Genomic DNA, 20,528 nt, shown 5'->3' with positions numbered 1-20,528 from the left:
CACAGTTTCTCCCCATCTCCCTGTTTAATTCTTCCCTCCAACCTCCCATGACAAATTTTCTGTAGCTCTGTCCTTTTTCTTTGGTTACTAAGTTTTGATTGCTTTTAACAAATGTAACATGTTAGCCTGTAACTCTGATCCTCATTGTGTAACCTATGTAAAATGTGTAACTTGCAACTCGCTGTTCCTTATCTAAAGCGCTCTGATACCTACGGGTCTAGCCAGCTCTATATAAAACTCAAGATAAATAAATAAATAAATAAAGAGTTACTGTTCCATGGCACCTAGTGAAGGTCGTGACTGATCGTCATGTTTCGGCCCTTTGTTGCCCCTACTAGTCTGCAGGCCTTCTTCAGGACCAAGTAGTGACACACTACCTCGCGGTAGCGAGTTAGGAGTAAGTAATGCATTTACCCTTCTTCAGAGATGAGCCCACTCGCTCATCTTCTTACTTGAGTTATAGATGCATCTTTTGTCTATATTTGTTTTGGAGATGATTGTACTCCTTCAGGGATGGACGGCAGCACTCGCTCTTAGCAAAGTCTTGTCTGCAACTTGTGCTGACTCCGTCTTCCATGCCCCAGAGTCAGTACAAGTTGCAGAAAGGACTTTGCGAAGAGCGAATCCTGCCGCCGTCCCTGACGAAGTACAATCAGCGAGTGGGCTCATCTCTGAAGAAGGGTAAGTACAGTATACCTCACGGAAGCCGAACAAATCTCAGCTTCTCCCTCCCTCTCTTGATTAAAATGGGGTTTTAATAAGACAAGTTGTTCTGACACCCTAACACACGTCAACATGTTTCAGCCGTCATGGTTTGGCCACTTAGGGCCCGGGGGCTTTCATCAGGACATCTATATATGCACAATTTAATGTAGTAAAATAATCAGGTTGTCCTGTCCATATTTGTAAAACAACAAACAACATAAAACATATATACAGTCTGCTTATTTGAAGAGCATATATTAATGCCTTTGCTCAGGTAATGCCTCAAATTGACAGGCGGGGGCATGCCCCTATAGTCAACCTCCCTCCTACAGTGCCATGCCGCAGGCATTACCTACATTTTAGCGGCTGGCATACACTGGTAATAATCCCAAATGAAATAGCAGTTACCATTAGCTTCCCAATCAATTTTGAGCTAATTCTGATCGTGATAGACATTGCCTAGAATCAGCAGCACAATTTTGTGTGCTTGGCTACATTATTGGCAAGTTTACAAATTGCATCCCGAGAGGAGATTCCCATTATCTGGACATTAAAGTTTGAATCCAACAAGCATTAGAACTCCATCAGTATGATGAAAGGCATAAACATAGCCAAAAAAGCCAATGTTTCAAGCAGGTTTGGGGGAAGCTTAATAAGGACCAGTCCCCTCAATATAGCTGAAACCAATGGAGGCGGGTGGATTTCAATTACACACACTGCTTTTTTTTTCTTTTCTGTTTTAACTTCTGTAGTCATAAAGCGTTGAAAGAGTATATAAATTGGGTCCAGGGCCCTCATTATGAGTTGGAGTGGTAAGCCTAGAGGGGTGTGGGGATGGGGGGAGTTATTATACAGTTCTTGGCAACTACAGGTTTTCTGATGGCTCTGGCCCCTGAATGTTATGGTTCTCAAATTCTGCATCCGAAAATTATGAGCAGGGAGTGACTGAAACCGGTTGGCTTGTGAGGAGCTGTGGTGGCAGCTGTTGTGTCCCGCCTTACTTCATCCTTCAGCATAGAGGGAGCTGATCAATACCTTTAGAACTGAAGTAAAATCAACTCTGCAGTTGCTGCTGCTGCCTAGAAGCAGCAGTTGGGCAGGTGGGGGCAAAGGGGCGGGGGAAATCAAGTAAACAAAAAAACATTCACTTACCTCCGGGCTGGCCGGCTGCCACCGCCTCTCCTGTGTCCCATTCCGAGCTCTTACTGGTTTCTTGTTAGAAATAGGAAGTAGGTGTCGTATTCTGGGTGTATGTCGGGGTTTACACCAAACACGGGACGCAGGTTAGTGTCACATTTCTTTATTGGCATTCATCATCACTGCTGGTTAGCCCCTCGCGCAGCTGCTGGTCAGCACCTCCGTCTCCGTCCATGTCCTGGTCAGTGTCTGTCCCCTTTCCAGTCTCGTCACCGGATCTGGTGTCCGGTGACCTGGTCACTCTACCTGAGGACCCGCAGGGTCCTAGCGTCCTACTGTCCGTCGCCCACACTGTCGGAACACGACATCTCCCCCTTTGTTGCAAACAAATGTTCGTGACACATTTATCATAGTCCTCATTCTCAGAGAGAGAGAGAGAGAGAGAGAGAGTACTTGTCATTCTACACTTCTTCAATCAGTCTCTGTTGTTTGCTGCATGTCCTTCGTGACTCTAGTGTCTCCATCGCTTCCTTGTCCTCTATCTTCTACCTTCCATGTGGCTGCAGTTGTCGCTGCCATTTCTTCTTTCTCCACCTTCTTTGTCCTTGAAATGCTATCTGTCTCTTTCTTATTCGTCATTGGTCGTAGGCAGCCGTTATCATCGATCCTTTTACTTTCGTCACCACCAGTGATTCTTTGGGGAACTTGTTTTCTTATTGTCCAGATTGTTTCTGTCTCAACCCCTTTGGTCTTGGCCATGCGGTGCCTCTTGCCTTTATTTCCTGGGTGGCGCCTGTTTGCTGCTGTTTCTCCTGCGCCAAAGTCCTCTCGTGTTACTCCTTTTTTTTCATTTTGTTTCCTTTGTCTTTGTGTCTTTCCTTTTGTTTTCTTTTCTTTTATGTTCTCCTTTCCTCTTTCCTGTTTCTTTGTGGGTCTTACATTTCTTCTTTTCTGTGCTCTTCTTGACATTCTTTCGTGTGCCCTTCCTGGTACTCTTTTATTCTCCGTGCTCTTCCGGCACTCTTCTGTTCTTTCTTCTATTGTCTTTTCTTTTGTCCTCTTTTCTTTGCCTGGCCTGTGCAGATGCCGTGTCCGTCGTGGCGGCAATACACACCAACCACTGGACATAGGTTAGTTGTTATAATCTTCGTTTTATTAGTTACACAGGAGCGGTCTTCATCACGTCTGTCCTCTAGTCGGTCCTGATTCTTTCTTCTTTTCTTCTTCTTTCTGCTTTCCCTTTTTCCTTTCTCTTTATTCTCTTTTCTCTTTATTTTCCTCTTTTCTTTCTTCCTTTCTCTTTATCTTTCTTTCCTCTTTATTCTTTCTTCTTTTCTTCTTCCTTTCTGCTTTTCTTTTGTCCTTTCTCTTTATCTTCTCTTCTCTTTTCTCTTTATTTTCCTCTTTTCTTTCTTCCTTTCTCTTTCTCTTTTCTTTCCTCTTTATTTTCTTCTTATCTCTTTATCTTCTTTCTTCTTTTCTCTTTATTTTTCTCTTTTCTTTCTTCCTTTCTCTTTATCTTTTCTTTCCTCTTTATTCTTTCTTCTTTTCTGCTTTTCTTTTGTCCTTTCTCTTTATCTTCTTTTCTCTTTATTTTCTTCTCTCTTTTCTGTCTTTTATTTAGCCTTCTCTGGCTTCTTTCACTCTCTTCTGCTCCTTTCTTTTGTATTTCCTTTTTGTTTTCTTTCTCTTTTCTTTATCTTTCACTTATTGTTTTCCTTTTTCTTATTGCACTGTCTTCTTTATTTCTCTTCTTGCCCTTTTTCACTTGTGCGCCCTTTTTGCGCTTTGTTTATCCTTTATTCTTCACTTTTGTTTGTTGTTCTTCTTATTTGCCCTTCTTGCCTGGCTTAGAAATGGCTGCTCTGCTGTTTTCTATCATCTTTCCTTGAATGTCCCATTCACAATGTCCGCCGTCGTTCTCACAATACTTTGAGTGGTCTTTGCCCCTTCTTTCCTTATCATGCCCCTTTGTTCTCCTTAGTTTTTGCCTTTATTTTGTCTATTTCTGGCTGCTGGGTGTCTTTTCTATTTCATTTTCTCATTTTCCGACATTATTTGGCCTTAAAATGGCCGCTCTATTGTTGTCTGTTTGTTTCCTGATCTAAGATGGCCGCCGCTGTTCTCGCGCTATTTCGCGGTCCTCATCTCATTGCCTGTTCATAAGATGGCCGCCGCTGCTGTTCTCAGTGCCCATTGGCTCAGCTCGCCTGATTCTAATATGGCCGCCTATGCTTCGAAAGTCTCGCGATGACTCGCGCCAGCTCGCGTGCATTTCTTTCTCGGCGCTTACCGCATCCGCGCTTGTTCTCATCGGTGGCAGTCGGGGTGAGCTCCCGCGTTGCTGCTCAATGCGCAGTATTTCCTGTGTCTCCTGCACTTCCAGGGTGGGCTCCTGGTGTGTCTCCAGCCATCAATCGTTGCTCGACGATCCACGCGTTGTTCGTAACTTCCCTCGTCGCCAGTTGTCGTATTCTGGGTGTATGTCGGGGTTTACACCAAACACGGGACGCAGGTTAGTGTCACATTTCTTTATTGGCATTCATCATCACTGCTGGTTAGCCCCTCGCGCAGCTGCTGGTCAGCACCTCCGTCTCCGTCCATGTCCTGGTCAGTGTCTGCCCCCTTTCCAGTCTCGTCACCGGATCTGGTGTCCGGTGACCTGGTCACTCTACCTGAGGACCCGCAGGGTCCTAGCGTCCTACTGTCCGTCGCCCACACTGTCGGAACACGACAGTAGGAAGCACAGGGCTCCCACGCTCCCTGCAGCCAATAACAATGCAGCATTGTGATTTTTCTGAACGCACCGCTTAGCCAAGAGGGCCGGCTAAACAGTCATTGCGCACAGGAGTGTTTGACCACTTCTCCCCTGCTCTGCAGCCACGTACCATGCCCTCACGCACACTACTGCAGTAGGAGGACAAAATAACATGATTATAACATTACGTTATCATTTAATTTTTTCCTTACTTTTGCTGCTTCCTGGAACTGGGGCGACACTCCTCCACCGTAGTGGAGGAGCCACCACTTCAACTCTGGCCTACCGCCCCTCCCCTTCCCTCAAAACCAATGGGCTGGGTATTATTTATTCGACAGTCATTCCTCGTTCTGTGGGAAATGCCGCGGAATCCCATTAACGCATGGAGAAATACTACCCAGAATTCATTCCCGCCCCAGAATTGATTCTCCTGATCAAAACTACAGTAATACTAATAGTATATAATGGTAGTCTGCCGGAGAGCTATAAAAAAAAGTGTTCATGTGACTAAGCAAAACGAGCATTTGCAATACAGTTGGTCTTGCATTTTCTGAACTTTGACCTCTTGCTATTGTAAATGACAAGGCCTTTTATTATTGCAGGTTTTTTAAACACACAATTAAAAGGCTTTGTCATTTACAATGACAATAGCTGAAAATTGCGAGACCTATTGCATTGCAAATGCTTGTTACCTAGTGCCTTGACTTGCTTTGCACTGGGCTCTAAGGCACTCTCCTCCGGCCAGTTCTCTATGTGCAGGGGCTGCAGATACAACCGCTCAGCAGCTGATGCTCACCCACTCTCCTGCTCCAGCGAGAACTCTGAGGAGGCAACTCTGAGGAGGCAAGTTCTTTACCTTGAAGCTTTGGCTGCAGGTGTTCTTTTTATCAAAGACAGGCCATTGCAAATAATGTCCATGCCCCGCCCCTGTGTGCATATAGAAGAGAGAGTGAGGCCAGAGTCGGACTACTGCCTGGGTCCAAGGCCCTTAATTCCACCGGCCTGGCTCTCTGCCTCAGAACCCCGTCCTCCCGGGCAGCTGGGAACAGCCAAGAGAGGGGGGCCTGGAACCAGTGCAGCCCATCAGCAGCAGCTCACAGCAGCTCTACGACGCCCACCAGAAGAATAGCCTTAGCTGGTGGTCCTCTGTCCTGTCTGAGGCCAAAGGTTTTCTTCATTTTCTTTCACAGAGAAGGTTTAAAAGTGGTTTTCCTCCTCCTCCCCACCGAAATGAGAAGCAAAGTGTTGAAAAGTGGTCTCCTGCAAGAAAGCACCAACTGTGTACAGCAGGATAAAGTCATGAAAAAAAATAGTGCTTACCGACTGTAAATACAACACACCAAGTAACAACACAGTAAAAGGTCCAGTCCTCGCAGGAGGTTACAAATGCAGACAAGGCAGTACTAAGGAGGGACTACTAAGCCTGTTCACGAATCAAAAGATAGCATTTAGAAAGGACATTAACAGGGACCAATTGAAAAGTTGTGCAAAGAGGGGGCAGAGCTTCAAGTAAATACTCCAATACAACAGGCCTTGCAGAGCTGTGCATGCGCTGCCCAGGCTAGACCTAGAAATGGCAACATGCACATTTGTAAAGCACACATATCCACGTATGATATCAGCCATGTCATCTATGTAGAATGTTATTGCTGTTACTGATTCCTTTTAAATGGTTTTTTCGTCGAAACACCCTAAGCCTGTGGTTGTTCTCTTTAGACTTTTACTTCGCACACAGAAACACTCCTTTCCATTCCAGCCTTTCCAATTGCCAACTTTTTGACCCAAAATCCTTAGTCCCTGATTCTGAGTTCTTTGGTATTTTCCAGCCCCTCACCTTTCTTTACATTTATGCTGCTCAAGCCGGCAGAATTGAACTGGGGAGATGTGTATGGTACTTACCATATTAGATGGATTTTTGGTGCCTTAAACACCAAAATCTGCATGCTACTCCAATGACTTTGGAGAGGTGTTATTTATCCCACCCAATAAATAACCTACCCCAAATTAGCGCTATTTATCAGGCACAAGAAATAGCCCAATTCTATTGAAGAACCCAGTCCATTGTTTTCTCGTATCCCAAGTTTGATTGATTTTACCTTTGCATTGATAGAGGCAATGCCTATGTCACTCACTATCTATGTAAAAGTACAATTAATCTAATTTAGGCTATGGGTAAAATATAAGACCTCACACAGATGTGAATTACTTTAGCACCACTATGAGTCAAAATTGTGTTCTCTTGTACTATGAGAGCACCGTGTACCTAGGGCTACAAGATGGGTAAAAACATGTCAGTTGACTACACGGTAGGCTGATGAGAGACGCTTCTTATAAAGAGGTATCTGCTAAAGCTAAGTTGTGATTGATTTCAGTAGTGATGGCATCAAGCATACATTATCTGTCTCATTCTCTTCCCATTTTTCTCCATTTCTTCAGACCACTACTGGTGCTGCGCAACGCCTTCACTATGGCTGCTGCTTCTTCCAGACGCAGTGTTGATGTGTATGGGGTGCTTGTCGTGATCGCCCTCTTGTCGCGCCTCACCCTTGCTCAACTGAAGCCCACCGGACTTGATACGCATTCGGAGCCAAGCACGCCCACCATGCCTCATGCAGTAGACAATGAGACTCTCAGCACCAATCATGGTGGGAATCAGACAATGTCAACACTTACTCAAACCATGACCGCTCCTACCATGACCACAACAACTTCAAATGTAACCAGCATGACACAAGGCATGTCAACTTCCACCACTACGGCGCCAGATAATCCATTCTGTCGCCGTTGCTTAATTGCCATGGTAGTGCTGGCAATAGTGGCAGGCATATTTATGGTCGCTACAATTGTGCTGTGCAGTAAACTGTTGAACATGCCTAAAGAACCCTCCCGCCAGCAACGTAGCGCCAAGATATCAGCGAGGAGTTCCCCCACTGGCAGCTCTACTCAGGGGTTGTGGATTGAGCCAGCGGCCACCATGAAGGAGAGATCTGAGTTCTGGTACAAAGGCTCTACCAAGAGACAAGAAAATGGACTATCCACCCATACCAGGGGTTTCACTGATGATGTCGACCCTTGGACTCAGCCACCTGTCCCAAAGGCACGCTCAACCCATGGGGCACGCCAGAGCTCCATCTCAACAGCTGGCACAGATCGACACCTCCTGGCACCACCCGTGATAACGCTGCATCATATTAATGACTTCTGGCACAAGGAAGGTAGGACAGACAACAGCAGCTTTAAGGCAGTGCCTAGCTCACGTGGCACTATCAGTGAAGCGGGGGCTGATTCCAACAGCACAGAGGAACATGGGTCGGAGTTCTTCCAGGGCAGTCCATCTATAGGAGGCCGACAGGAGGTGGGTGAAGTCAGGGGTAGGGACGGCTGCGATGCGGAAGAGGAACTAGAGACATTCCCTGTTGTGCAACCCAAGGTGACTCCAGAGCAGATCTCGGCTTTCTGGAAACGTGGGCGAGCAGATTCAAGGTTTCAAAACGGGGAGGTTACTCTGCTCTAAGGTTGCGCCGCAGGGCCAAGAGCGAACAATTATAGCGAAGTCAGGCAGAAAAAGAGGTGGTTAACACTGGAATACCCTGGTTTTTGTGTTTGTCTTTTACTACACTTGTCTTATAAAAGGCTCGAGACAAAAACCTAGAAATTATATGTGTGTGCTGAAGTGATACCACCACTATTAAAACACGTAAACCAATCTCTGAAGTCTCAAGAAGCCCAAATATGTGTATGTTTTGCAAAATGCCCTGCGTTTACACGTACAGTCCCGAGCTGCTGCTCTTTTGTAAACGGAGAGAGATGCCGGGAGGTTGTAGATCAATGAACAGTGTTTGACTCTGTGGTGGCACATACGCAACAGCCGAGGTCGCAACGTCCTTCAAGCACTCAGCAATGCACGCAGCATTCGTTTCCGGTTCTGCACAGTTGTGCGAGTCATGATCTAAATAACGGGAACAGGAAGTGCTGTTTCTCGGAGAGGGTGTGGGCTCTCCACAGGCTTTAGAGTCACGGTCATGAGCAAAAGGAGCTCTCATGGATAATGTGAACCATCTTTGCCTTGGAGGGTCCTACCTTAGTTTTGGCCATATTGATTTGTAAAAATGTACACATTTTCTAAAGTGACTTTCTCAATATATCAATTTTGTACATGCATTTCAATGTAACAGTATTGTTTACCCTCATTTCTGTGAAAAGTGGACGCATAAGAGCTTTGGCTTTGTAAAGTTGGCATTGGCGGGGCTCCTAACCTGAGAGCGGGAAACCCTGTTAGCTTTGGAAGCGTGAGTGTTCGATCTTCATTTTTAGAAGTATGTTTCAGAACCATACTGAAGAAAACAAAATAAAGCTTGTTTTGTTTATACAAATAAGTAGCTGGGCACACTAAACTGCAGCTCTCCTAACGCTCCTTTAATGTTTCAATAGGAGATGGAGACACGCCGTGCATGTTTGAACCTGAAATACATCATAGCCAATCTTCTGGTTTGAAAACTCCTCATCCTGCACTGTGGCCAAGTCCTTTTTCCGGTCACGGCAGTGCCACCTCCTTACCAACTGTACCTCCCCCTGCTCCAACAGTGTTTTTTCTTACCACAAAGAAACATCTTGTCCTAATAGGTCCTTTACCTGCCCCAAATATGGCACCCTTCTCCCTATACCCCATCCACCTGCAACTCTTTCTTTCTGTTTCCTGTAGATAGACTGTAACAAATATTTCAGTTGCATGTCTATAAGGATTCAACGCCATGTCCCTCTTTGGAAACATTGTCAATCTCTTCCTCTCTGGTCCAGTGGGGGGATCTCGCTCCCCGGGAAAAATGTCAGGTTCCTCAGTCTCTCTCCAGAATCAGTGCAGATCCCCACACTTATCTTGAACCATTGTGGTCCACGACTTCCACTCCTCCATCCCTCCCCCAACCATTGGAGGTTACTCCATGACAGCTTGGGGTCAGGAGAGTTCCTGTTCTTTCTGCAACCTCTGGAGGGCGACTCCTCTCCTATTCGTAAAAATATGAGGTCCCCATTTTAGTGACCCTTTGAAGAAGGGAAAACCATGCAGGGCCCTGTCTGTTAGGAGCCGTTGGTTGCCCTTCCCTCTGTTTACCCATTGAAGGTCCCACATGTCAAGAGTACAAGAGCTTCCTCCCACCATCGATGGAGCTGCCACTCTCCAGCTCTTCCATCTGTGTTACTACCACTTCAGGGTACCTGGAGTTTCAAAGGTATTGTTTTAATGCACCCTAACATGCATATCTGCCAGTAAGAGCCAGTGTTTTGGTGATCAAGAGCAGTGACCCCTTGTAGAAATAATGGGGTTCCCCCAGGCGCATGCATGGAACTTGCCAGGTGGAATCCAAAATTCCTCTGCCTAATTTACCACTTGTAGGATATGACACGCTCCACCACAGAAAGTCATTAACCAAAATATATTGAGATGGAAGTTGCAAGTGATATCAAACACATTTGTCAGTCAGGGGCCCACTACTACATTCTTATTAATTCCATTTACTGGCCCATTGCAATTACAAAATCTGAGGCAGCACTGGTGATGCGCTTTATTTTACTCTGAGATTTTGGCTGCTGAAAGTAAATAAAATCTCTAACTGAAACACCAGGGGACAGTAAGGAACTACCAGGGAAATCAGACCTAGGATTCACAATTCTCCATGTAATTCCTAATTTCTAAGGGAACTTGCAGTATTCACCTTGTAATGCAGGCTAACTCCACATCCGAAGTTACTAGTAACCTCGGTATTAGTAACTACAGGGGTAGAAACTTAACTTAAAGAAATCACAGCCACTCGTGTTACAGACATAAGTGGCTGCATTTTGGGGTAATTCATATTGGGAATGATTGGTGTCACTTCGTGAATGGCCAGGATCTGTCCTCGGTGTAATTTGTAGGTTGCACCTAATTATCTTTGTAAAGAAATGAGTAAGGACCAGAGAGGTCCTCCACCTCATGCTGCCACCAAATGCATACAAATCCATATTCACTCCTAACACCCCTGTAATAGAAATAGATTTGAATGTGTTTATGTATGGGGCATCCCTGTGATCCGTGTCATGATAAATTAAGTTTTCTTTCACCATCGCATGGCTAAAAACTTCACAGGTGGCCATTTTTATTTTGCGTCTGTTCACCTACTCGCTCCCACAGGCTTCTGCCCCTGCCTAGCAGTCCTCGGTTCAACTGATGCTCGGTTGCCTGATTCATTTGTGCAAATTGGTTTCTTGCTCATTTCTCCAATTTCCCCAGTGGTTTTCACTCTCACGTGTGAAACCCCCAATAGGCACAGATTGGTGGCAACCCCTCTTTTTGTACTCTAGTTTACATCATTTGCCATGTTATACCCTTGGAGCTACAGATTCTCAAAACCCCGGACACCTCATTCACTACCTCTACATCACTTTGTGAAACTCATCTATTGCACAGTTCTTCCAACCTCTTACCAACCAATCTTAGCGCCTTATCTCCAACAACGTGGACCACTCTTCTGGCAGAGTCTGTCCTTCTGATTTTTTCCTTGTATGATTAGCCTAAAATGCATGGTACTGAATATTCCACACGTTCCCTTCCAACTCAACAATAATTATATCACACCTTTGTGTTCGACTCTTATCTGGTGCTTAGTAATTTACAAATAACAGCAAGCATTGGCAAAGCCAATTGGTCTCGCCAATGCAAGAGCTATTGGCTTTGACAATGTGTTTTAGGAATGTTGTACACCAGTGTGGCAGCTGTTCAGCATGGCTAAACGTTAGTGGAGTGGAGTGTTGTAGATTGGATTAGGGGGTGTAGAGTGGAGTAGAGTCAGTGGTAGAGTGTTGTAGAGTTCACTTTCATAGAGCGGAGTGGGGTAGAATAGGGTGGAGTGGGTTGAAGTGAATTGAGGTAGTGGAGTGGATTGGATTGGGGGTAGAGTGAGTGTGGATTGGACTGAAGTGGGTTTTGAGTAGAGTATGGTGGAGTGGAGCTGGGTGTGTTGCGTGGGGTGGATTGGGTGAGGTGGATTAGATTGGAGTGGGGTGGATTGAACTGGGGTGGGGTGGATTTGACCGGGGTGCCTGGATTAGATTGGATTGGGGTGGGTAGATTGTATTGCAGTGAGATGATTGGAGGGATTGGGTGGGGTGGTTTGGATTGGGGAGGGATGGATTGGATCGTAATAATTTGACTGTGGTGGGTGGGTTGATTGGATTGCAATGGGGTGGTTTGGAGTGAGGTGGCATGAATTGGAGAGGGGTGGGTGGGAGGGAATGGTGTGGCTAGAATTGTGGTGGATTGGATTACGGTGTGGTGGATTGAAAATGAGGGATTGGATTGGAGGGGACTGGATTGGGGTGAATTGGGTTGCAGTGGGGTGAATTGAATTGGAGTGGGGTGCAGTGTAAAGGGGCAGATAGGAGTGAGGGTGGTTGGAGCGGGGTGGATTGGATTGGGGTGGGGTGGATTGAATTGGGGTGGGTGGATTGAATTGGGGTGGGGTGGACTGTATTGGGGCGGACTGGATTTGATTGGGGTGGATTAAATTTGATTGGAGTTAGGTGGACTGGATTGGAGTAGGGTGGTGTAGCATGGAGTGGAGTTGAATAGATTGGAGTGGGGTGGATTGGAGTATAATGGAGTAGTGTGGAGTGTACTAAAGTGGGGTGGGTTGGAGTGGTGTGGATTGGATTGAAGAGGGGTGGATTGGTTTGAGTGAGATGGCTTGGATAGGGTGGATTGGAGATGGTTGGATTGGAGTGGGGTGGATTGGGTTTAGAATGATTGGATTGGAATGGGGTGGGTAGGATTGGAGTGGGTGGATTGGACCGGGTAGAGTGGATTGATTTGCAGTGGGGTGGGATAGATTTGGGTTGATTGGAGTGGGGTGGGTTTTATTGGAGTGGGGTGGATTGGGTAGAGTGGATTGAATGGATTTGATTGGAGTGTGGTAGATTGGGGTAGGGTGCAGTGGTTTGAATTGGGGAGATGTGGGGTGGATTAGATTGGGGTTGGGTGGACTGGATTGGAGTGGGGTTTCTTGGAGTGGAGAACATTAGAGTAGGGCGTATTGGGCTGGCGTGGAGTGGATTGGACTGAAGTGGGGTGGATTGGGTGGTGCAGGTTTTATTGGGGTGGGGTAAATTTTATTGGAGTGGGGTGGAACTGGATTAAGTGGGATGGAGTGGATTGGAGTGGGATGGGTTGTACGGGGTGGGGTGGATTGGAGTGAAGTGAATTTGGGTGGGATGTGGTGGGGTGGAGTGGAGTGGATTGGAATGCAGTGGGGTGGATTTTTGGAGTGGGTGGAGTAAAGTAGATTGGATTGGGGTGGATTTGATTGGAGTGGGGTGGAATGGATTGGAGTGGGTTGGATTGTGGTGGACTGGATTGGAGGGGGGGTGGATTGGATTGGGGTGGGGTGGTTTGGGCTGAAGTGGGATGAAATGGAGAGGGGTGGATTCGAGTGAAGTGGGATAGATTGGGTAGGATTGGATTGTAGTAGGGTGGATTGGATTGGGTTAGAGTGGCATGGATTGGGGTGGACTACATTGGCATGGATTGGACGGGGGTGATTGAAGTGGGGTGGACTGGATAGGAGTGGGGTGGACTGGATTGAAGTGAGGTGGATCAAGGTGGATTGTAGTAGGGTCGAGTTAGGTGGATTAGTGTGGAGTGGCTTAAAGTGGATTGTAGTAGGAGTTGGATTGGCATGGGGTGGAATGGCTTGGTTTGGGGTGGATTTGAGTGGAGTAGGTGGAATAAAGTTGGGTGGAGTGGTTTCTATTGGAGTGGGGCAAATTGGATTGGAGTGGAGTGAATTGAACTGAGGTGGGGTGGATTGGTCTGAGTGGGTTGGAGTGGGGTCGATTATATTGTGGTGGGTGGATTAGATTAGACTGGGGTGGGTGGGTTTTATTGAAGTGGGTGGATTAGATTGGAGTGATTTGGTGAGGTGGATTGAATTGATGTGTGGCGGATTGGATTGGTGTGATTTGACTGACAGAGGTGGGGTTTAATGGATTGGAGTGGGGTGGTTTGGAGTGGGCTAAGGTGCATTGGAGTTGAGTTGAATGGAGAGAATGGTGGTGGATTGGATTGGACGAGAGTGTATTGGAGTGGGTGGAGTAGAGTGGGGTGGAGTGGACTGTAAAGGGGCGAATCAGATTGGAATGGATTGAATTTGGGAGGGGTGGTTTGAAGTGGGGTGGGTGTATAGAACTACTGGGGTGGGGTGGACTGGGGTGGGTGGGTTGGATTTGATTGGGGTTAGGTGGATTGGAGTGATTGAGTGGATTGGACTGGGTTGGGTGAATGGGATTCGAGTGGGTGGTTTGGGGTGGATTGGATTGCGGTGGATTGGAATGGAGTGGGGTGTATTGGAGTGGAGTGGAGTGGACTGGATTGGATTGAGTGGGATGGATTGGAGTGGGGTGGTTTGGATTGGAGAGGGGTAGATTGTATTTGGATTGGAGGGGGTGGGTTGGATTGGAGTATGGTGAGTTGGATTCGATGGGGTGGAATGGAGTATGATGGATTGGACTGGAGGGGAGTGGGGTTGATTGGATTGCTGTGGTGGTGAATTGGAGTGGGGTGGATTGGGGTAGAGGGGGTGGAGCGGATTGGGGGAATGTGCATCTTATTGGAGTGGGGTAAATTGGACTGGGGTGTGGATTGGTGTGGGGTGAATTGGATTGCTGTGGGGTGGATTGAATTCGGTGGACTAGCTTGTAGTAGAGTGGATTGATTTGGGTGGATTGGATTGAGGTGGATTGGTGTGAGGCGAGGTGGGCTGGATTGAATTGGATTGAAATGGGGCGGATTGGATTTTGTTGGATTGGAATGGGGCAGATTAGATTGGGATGAATTGGTGTGAGGTGGATTGGATTGGGGTGGATTTGGAGGATTAGTACTGGGTGGATTGTGGTAGATTGGGTAAGTGGTTTGGACTGATTTGGAGTGAGGGGGTGGGATGGATTTAGGTGGGGTGGATTGCATTGGTCTTGGGTAGATTGTGTTAGTCTGGATGGGTTGGAGTGGATTGAGGTGGATTGGATTGAGTGGGTTGGATTATATTGGGGTAGATTGGAGTGGGCCAGATTGGATTGGGGTGGATTGAAGTGGGATGGAATGGAGTGGGGCAGATTAGATTGGTGCAAGGCAGGTTGGGGTGGGGCAGACTGGATTGGCAGGGTGGGGTGGATTGGATTGTTGTGAGTGGTTTGAATTGAATTGGAGTGGGGTGCAGTGTGTGAGGATTCGATTAGTCCGGGGTGGTTTGGATTGGTCTGGGGTGGATTGGATTGGGGGTTGATTGGATTGAGTGGTGTGGATTGGTGTGGGGTGGGATGGATTGGAGAGGGGCCAATTGGGGTGTACTTCACAATTATATGTTACAGGATTCTTTCCGAAATTACACATAAGAAAAAAACAACGTCGCTTTACAATATTTAGAACAAGATAATCGTCATCTTTTGAGAACAGCGCCTACCAGCAAAAGCAAAACAATTCATGAGTGCATGGTGAGAAAAGAAGACCTGGCAAAATAAAAGAAAGTTAACAATAGAAAATAAAACTTTGCAATTTTGTTTTCCCTGCTTTTCACATTTTCGCCAGTCACACACCTTCTATTTGCAGGGCACTAGAAGTTAAAAAGGATAACACAGTACCTCAATCACCTAGGGAGCAGAAGATGGACACTAATTAAGTTCCGTCAATCAGTTTTTGGTCCCTGCTCCCCAGAATGGAACAGGAATGATGCTTGGCCTGCAGTGACCAATCACGAGGCTGTAAAGAAGAGTGCCAAGCAAGACAACAAATTGTAAGCAACTAACAGACTCCAATGGAATCCTGATTCCTTGCTGCGCCCCCTAATTCAGACGCTACTCACAGCGTCCACCGCTGATTCCATTACTACTAATTAATACTGCAACGCCGGACCCGGCCAGGTGTCCTAATTCTCCTTGCTCACATACCTCCTGTCCTGATGATGATCTCAACTCAGTGAGATCGAAACACCGTCGACCCCCTACAACAGGAGACTCCGTGTATTGTTAAAATGTTGTCACTTAGGAGTCTCTACTTTCTGTTGTCAATGCCATGGATATGTTGTAAGCCACCCTCACTCACCACATCACGCTAGTTGTCACTTTTTTGTGAGCACTTGAGCTATATTTTAATTTTGCTAAAAAATAATAAATAAAATATGTGTTACATAACTCCCTTTAATCCCTGTCAAGTAACTTCCTTATTGGTCCTTCTGGCATTACATACCCCATATGCCTACTTAAACTATAGGCATATTAATCAACACAACCTCTAATGCAATTGGTCATGTCTATTTGGTACTGACTTTGACGGCACTGGCAGAGGCAATGAGTAGTCCGAGCTGTGGTGTCCTCCTGACAAGGGCCCTGGCACTTATCGTTTTACAAATTAAGCACTGTCTTGCAGTAACAATGTTACCGCAGACCGGTGTGCATTAGTTCCTTCCCTCCTCAGACTGAGAGTTTGCTATTTCAGTAGGTGACATCCTTTCAATAGGTGACACCGACGACTGGTAGCGTGCCCATCCCAGGCCTAATGACTTCGAAAACAGACACCAATCGATAAAAAAAATCAAATTGGATTCTGTTACTGACACCGGAATGTAACCTGAAATATGAGGTCGATTTGAGTTGTCCCAATCTCACTGATATTGACACCCAGCCTCCTTGTTTGTTTCTGAAATTGATGAATTGCCCCCTTAGCCATTCAGAGTCTATCCACATGTGGAGAATGAGAGGGGTATAAAACACAGAAATCCTGAGCAGCAAGGACTGCTGCTGGTTGTTACACTCGTCAGGAGGGATCAATTGTTCTAAAGTATTGAACAAATTGCACGTGCATCTGCTTTTGTCTCAGGCTATTGACGCCTTCCCATGTCTCCACAATGGTTTGCTGGACAGAGTCCTTCCAGCAATGTTCACTATGTCATTAGAAATGCTCAAATTCAAGATACACCACTGCAGCCCCTCGGGCCTGTTCTACTAATAAAATACTACCTGGTTCCAGAGAATCCTTACGAATCCAAGGCCTAGCAGATTCCTACGCAGAGCATATTTTCAGTAGCCAACACATCACTATATGTGGTATTTTGAAGCACAATACAATTATTTCATTGCTGAGCAGGCCAAAAATGATTCTAAAAAATATTAGAAATCATCCCTAAATACTGTATGAATTCACATTATAAAATGCATGAAATGTATGGCATTTTGGGCACTGGATTTTATCGAGTTGAGGAGGTTGAGCAAACCTATGAGTTTGGGTTACACATCTCAGGGCTATTGTGGTATCAACTTCAAGGGGTTCGGATTCTTCCAGTTTACTGCTAGGGACTGCTCCTGTTTGGGTTTACATTTCAATAAATAAACACACTAGATGCATACTCTGGATGTCCTAGAAAACTGGACAGTACATTCTGGGTTGCCCCCAGAATTGGACATAATGGTTGTGTATCACAATATCAATCCCTTAAATATTGACCTACAGATATAACATGACCATTGTATTGATACCTGAAATTATTTCAAGGTAAGTATAGAGTGGCTTAGAGTGAGGCATAAGTTATGCAAAAAAGAAGCCGAGAACTCTGGGTAGTTCTTAAGTTTAGGTGGAAAGCAGCTCCGGTATAGATTAACTATTATTAATCCTGTCATGGCAATATTTCAGGAGTCAATATTATAGCCTCAACATAGCTGTAAGTGGATATTTCGACTGTGAGTTTATGGATAAACACCTAAACAATACAAGAGATTTTGTGTTGAGAACCAGGCACAATACTCTTGTTGAGACCTCTGAGCTGGTGGACAAACTGCAAGTGTGGGATCAACAATTGTTTACAAGTTAGTTGTAAAAAACTTCCCTTTTCTGCTTGTTGTGCCTCTGCTCATACAACAACCATCCTCTTCTCTCCCTGTGTTGCCTTCTCACAGTGTTTAAACAAGTTAAGGCCTTTGGATGAAAAATTGCCAAGCTGGCAGTCGTATGCAATGGAGTCTGGTGATCTGCACATCTTGTACTGCTCACAGGGGTTTTCTCCCCAAATGAAGGACTCTAAACTTCAGTGCTTTGTATCTGACAGTGCACCTCTGTTTCAATGTTTTTAAAAAACCTTCTCATTTTTAGACTCCTACTGGGGTGTTAATTCTCCTGCAGACATGAATGTTGCCTTCAAAGGTAAGGGCCATGCTCTGCAACCCAAGTAGCCTTTGTAATGCAGGGGCAGCACCATTACCAAATACGGAAGAAATAGGGGTAGAGAGTTCATCCTTTGAAATTGTCTTTTGAAGCGGCAAAGTCACAGCCATGCTGATCTACAATGCCACTTTTTCAAGTCACTTGACAGTTGTTGGATCCAAGCAGCAGTATTGTGCTCAAAGGTATTGTTATTGTTACACCAGACCAGAAACAAGTCTAGAGAAGCATGATTCTCACGTGCTCTGAATCTTCTCTTCAGAAGCCTGTTGGATTGGCATTTGTTTGCCTCTCTTTACATTTATTTATTCAAGTTTGTTATTCTCAATTATGTCTCAGCAAGGCTTACATGTGACAAAGCTCAAAAAAGGATGGATTGTCAAGAGCCTAATGGTGGCAGAAAATAATACTAAAAATAGGAAATCTTTCTTCTTTTCGGAAATAAATCCTAGATTGTCAACATGATACAACTGCCTCTCACTGAGCATACTAGTACAACATACAAGACCACAGCCAAACTTTTCAACAGTTTTGGGTGATTTTATTGGTCTGTATGACTAAAGATACTAACTTACTAGCCATTACTAGGCATTCAGTTAAAAGAACTTGTATATCTATTGCATTCTGCGGTTTTAACAATTTAAGCCAATGTACATGTCTTAAATGTATCTTTTCATATCAGATTGTAATGCACCTTTGACATTTTATTTTACCCAGAACAGAGCCAGACTGACCGTAGCAGGCATCAGGCGTTTTCTCTGGGAGGCTGGGGGCCAGTTTTGGAGTGGTGAGGTCAAGTTTTTAGGTCCAGCATCAGAGCGCATGCACTGTCTGCAAGACCTGCTATGATCACTCGTACTGAGTGTAATCCCGCCTGTGCTTGTAATTGGTTCTGTCCTCCGTTGCTTTTTTTCCGGGCTCCCTATTTGGTAGCACTCCGAAACTTAATTTCTGATTTTACACGCGAGGAGCACCAGTAAATTAGTTTCCCTACAGACATAAATGTTGTGTATTGTTTGGGAACTACTTGTTTCATTGTATTTGCATCCACTGCGCCTTCTCTTTTAAAAACTCTCTCTCCCCCGCTTACAGACCGCCCATGCCTCATTACATGCCTGTTTATTTACTTTGATTTACGAACTGTGCATGCCTTATTATATGCCTGTTTATTTACTTTTGCTACAATGACGGCACCCGGGCTAGGTGCCGTCATTGTAACAAAGGTGAACAAATAGGGCGGAAAAGCGTGCTGCTGCCATTTTTAGGTCTCGCCTACACAGCACGCAAGCGAGAGACCTCTTGGCATCGCTCGGGACTTTTGCTCAAATTTGTGCATGTTTTGCACTGCTCTCTATGGACACTCGTGCACGTTAGCAATTTCCCTTGCGGGAGCGAGCAGCGGCGCTATCTGTTTTCAACTATCTTGATTGAGCTTTCCAAACAGATGGCACCGCTGCTCGCTCCCACAAGGGAAATGCCAAACGTGCACAAGAGCACTAGGCGCTAGAGATGCGTGAACACCTACTGTCGCTGCAGGACACTGCTGCGGACTAACTCACCCCCAATATCTCTGGCACGCACTGGTGAGGGCACCTAATGGTTCCGCAGGATAGCCTATTGCGGGGGGCTAAGGAGATTTCTGCGATCACCCCTTAGAACCAACCCTATCTGGCTTAGTAAATCATCCTTCTGAGGGCGATGAAATGAGGGTTATAATCGGCGCCTAAAAGTCAGTAAAATTGCCATGTCACATTGTTTTAAAGCATGCGCCAAAGACTAATGAGATGGCAGACTGAAACCATTTTACAGATTATTCTAATAAATGTAAATTAAAGAATGTTTCGAATTCTCTCGAATGGTGTCCATCTCTTCTTACAAAAACCAAGGTGCGTGCGCAGCTTTCAACGCTGCTACAGCCAGGAAAATGCAGCAAAACACTGAGCTTGTTGAAAAGTGATGTCGGTCAAACCTGTTTTTGTGAATAGGATAAAAAAAATCGTCTGTCTTTGGCAACAAGTCTGTCTGCAGCATCAAAGTGCTGTAATGAGGACGGCGATTTTCCCGTAGCCCAAGGGTGCCACCAAGCACCCACACTCGTATTTTCTTCCTTTAGTCCCATTCAGAATTTTCCGCTCTCTGCTCTGGTGCCAGGACCCCCTCCTCTCTGCGCTGCTGCTCTGGATGTCTCTACCACCGACCCTCTGTGATTCTTGGAAAGGCCATAAGTGGAGCAGACAGTCGTACTCGTCATGTTTTTTTTCAAACCAAGTGATGTATTCCTGCAGCCGACTACGCAATTACCCAGTCCTTTCCATAGTAGCGATCCATTACCTGAATCCACACCAAGTGTTACCAACCTTGGCAGGATGTTCAACGCGCCGCAGAAGAATAAGATTATACCGCATTACACGCTTCTAAAGATAAAATAAAAAAAATAAACCAAAGACTTACAGACAGTGATTACGCAAATGGTATTGTTTTGAAACATGCCGGCCTTAGCGCACTAACCTGGGGTACTAGGCATGTCCTTGTAGTGTAGAAGGCTGCACTGCTGTCCCATACTGGGTATTTAACCCCTTCGAAGCTAATGACGAGCTGGGCTCGTCATGGCGCTTACCTGCCGTGCACGGATGACAAGGCCAGCTCGTCATGATTAATGATCATTTTGGTTTTTCAGCGCAGGACGGGAAAACGCCT

General features: G+C 45.7%; 1 protein-coding gene across 1 annotated transcript in view; it reads left to right on the top strand.

Moving 5' to 3' along the window:
- C7H16orf54 (chromosome 7 C16orf54 homolog) overlaps window positions 1–8,965 on the top strand; it is a 29,521-nt gene extending 20,556 nt beyond the window's left edge. Inside the window, exon 2 of the mRNA XM_086932070.1 lies at window positions 7,037–8,965. Coding sequence (XP_086788196.1) covers window positions 7,068–8,114 — 1,047 coding nt within the window. The 5' untranslated portion in view covers window positions 7,037–7,067 and the 3' untranslated portion in view covers window positions 8,115–8,965. The remainder of the gene's footprint in view (window positions 1–7,036) is intronic.
- Window positions 8,966–20,528: the final 11,563 nt, after the last annotated feature.

Source organism: Lissotriton vulgaris, chromosome 7 (assembly GCF_964263255.1).
Source record: "Lissotriton vulgaris chromosome 7, aLisVul1.2, whole genome shotgun sequence".
Lineage (NCBI taxonomy): Eukaryota > Metazoa > Chordata > Amphibia > Caudata > Salamandridae > Lissotriton > Lissotriton vulgaris.
This window is presented reverse-complemented; position numbering and strand designations above follow the sequence as displayed.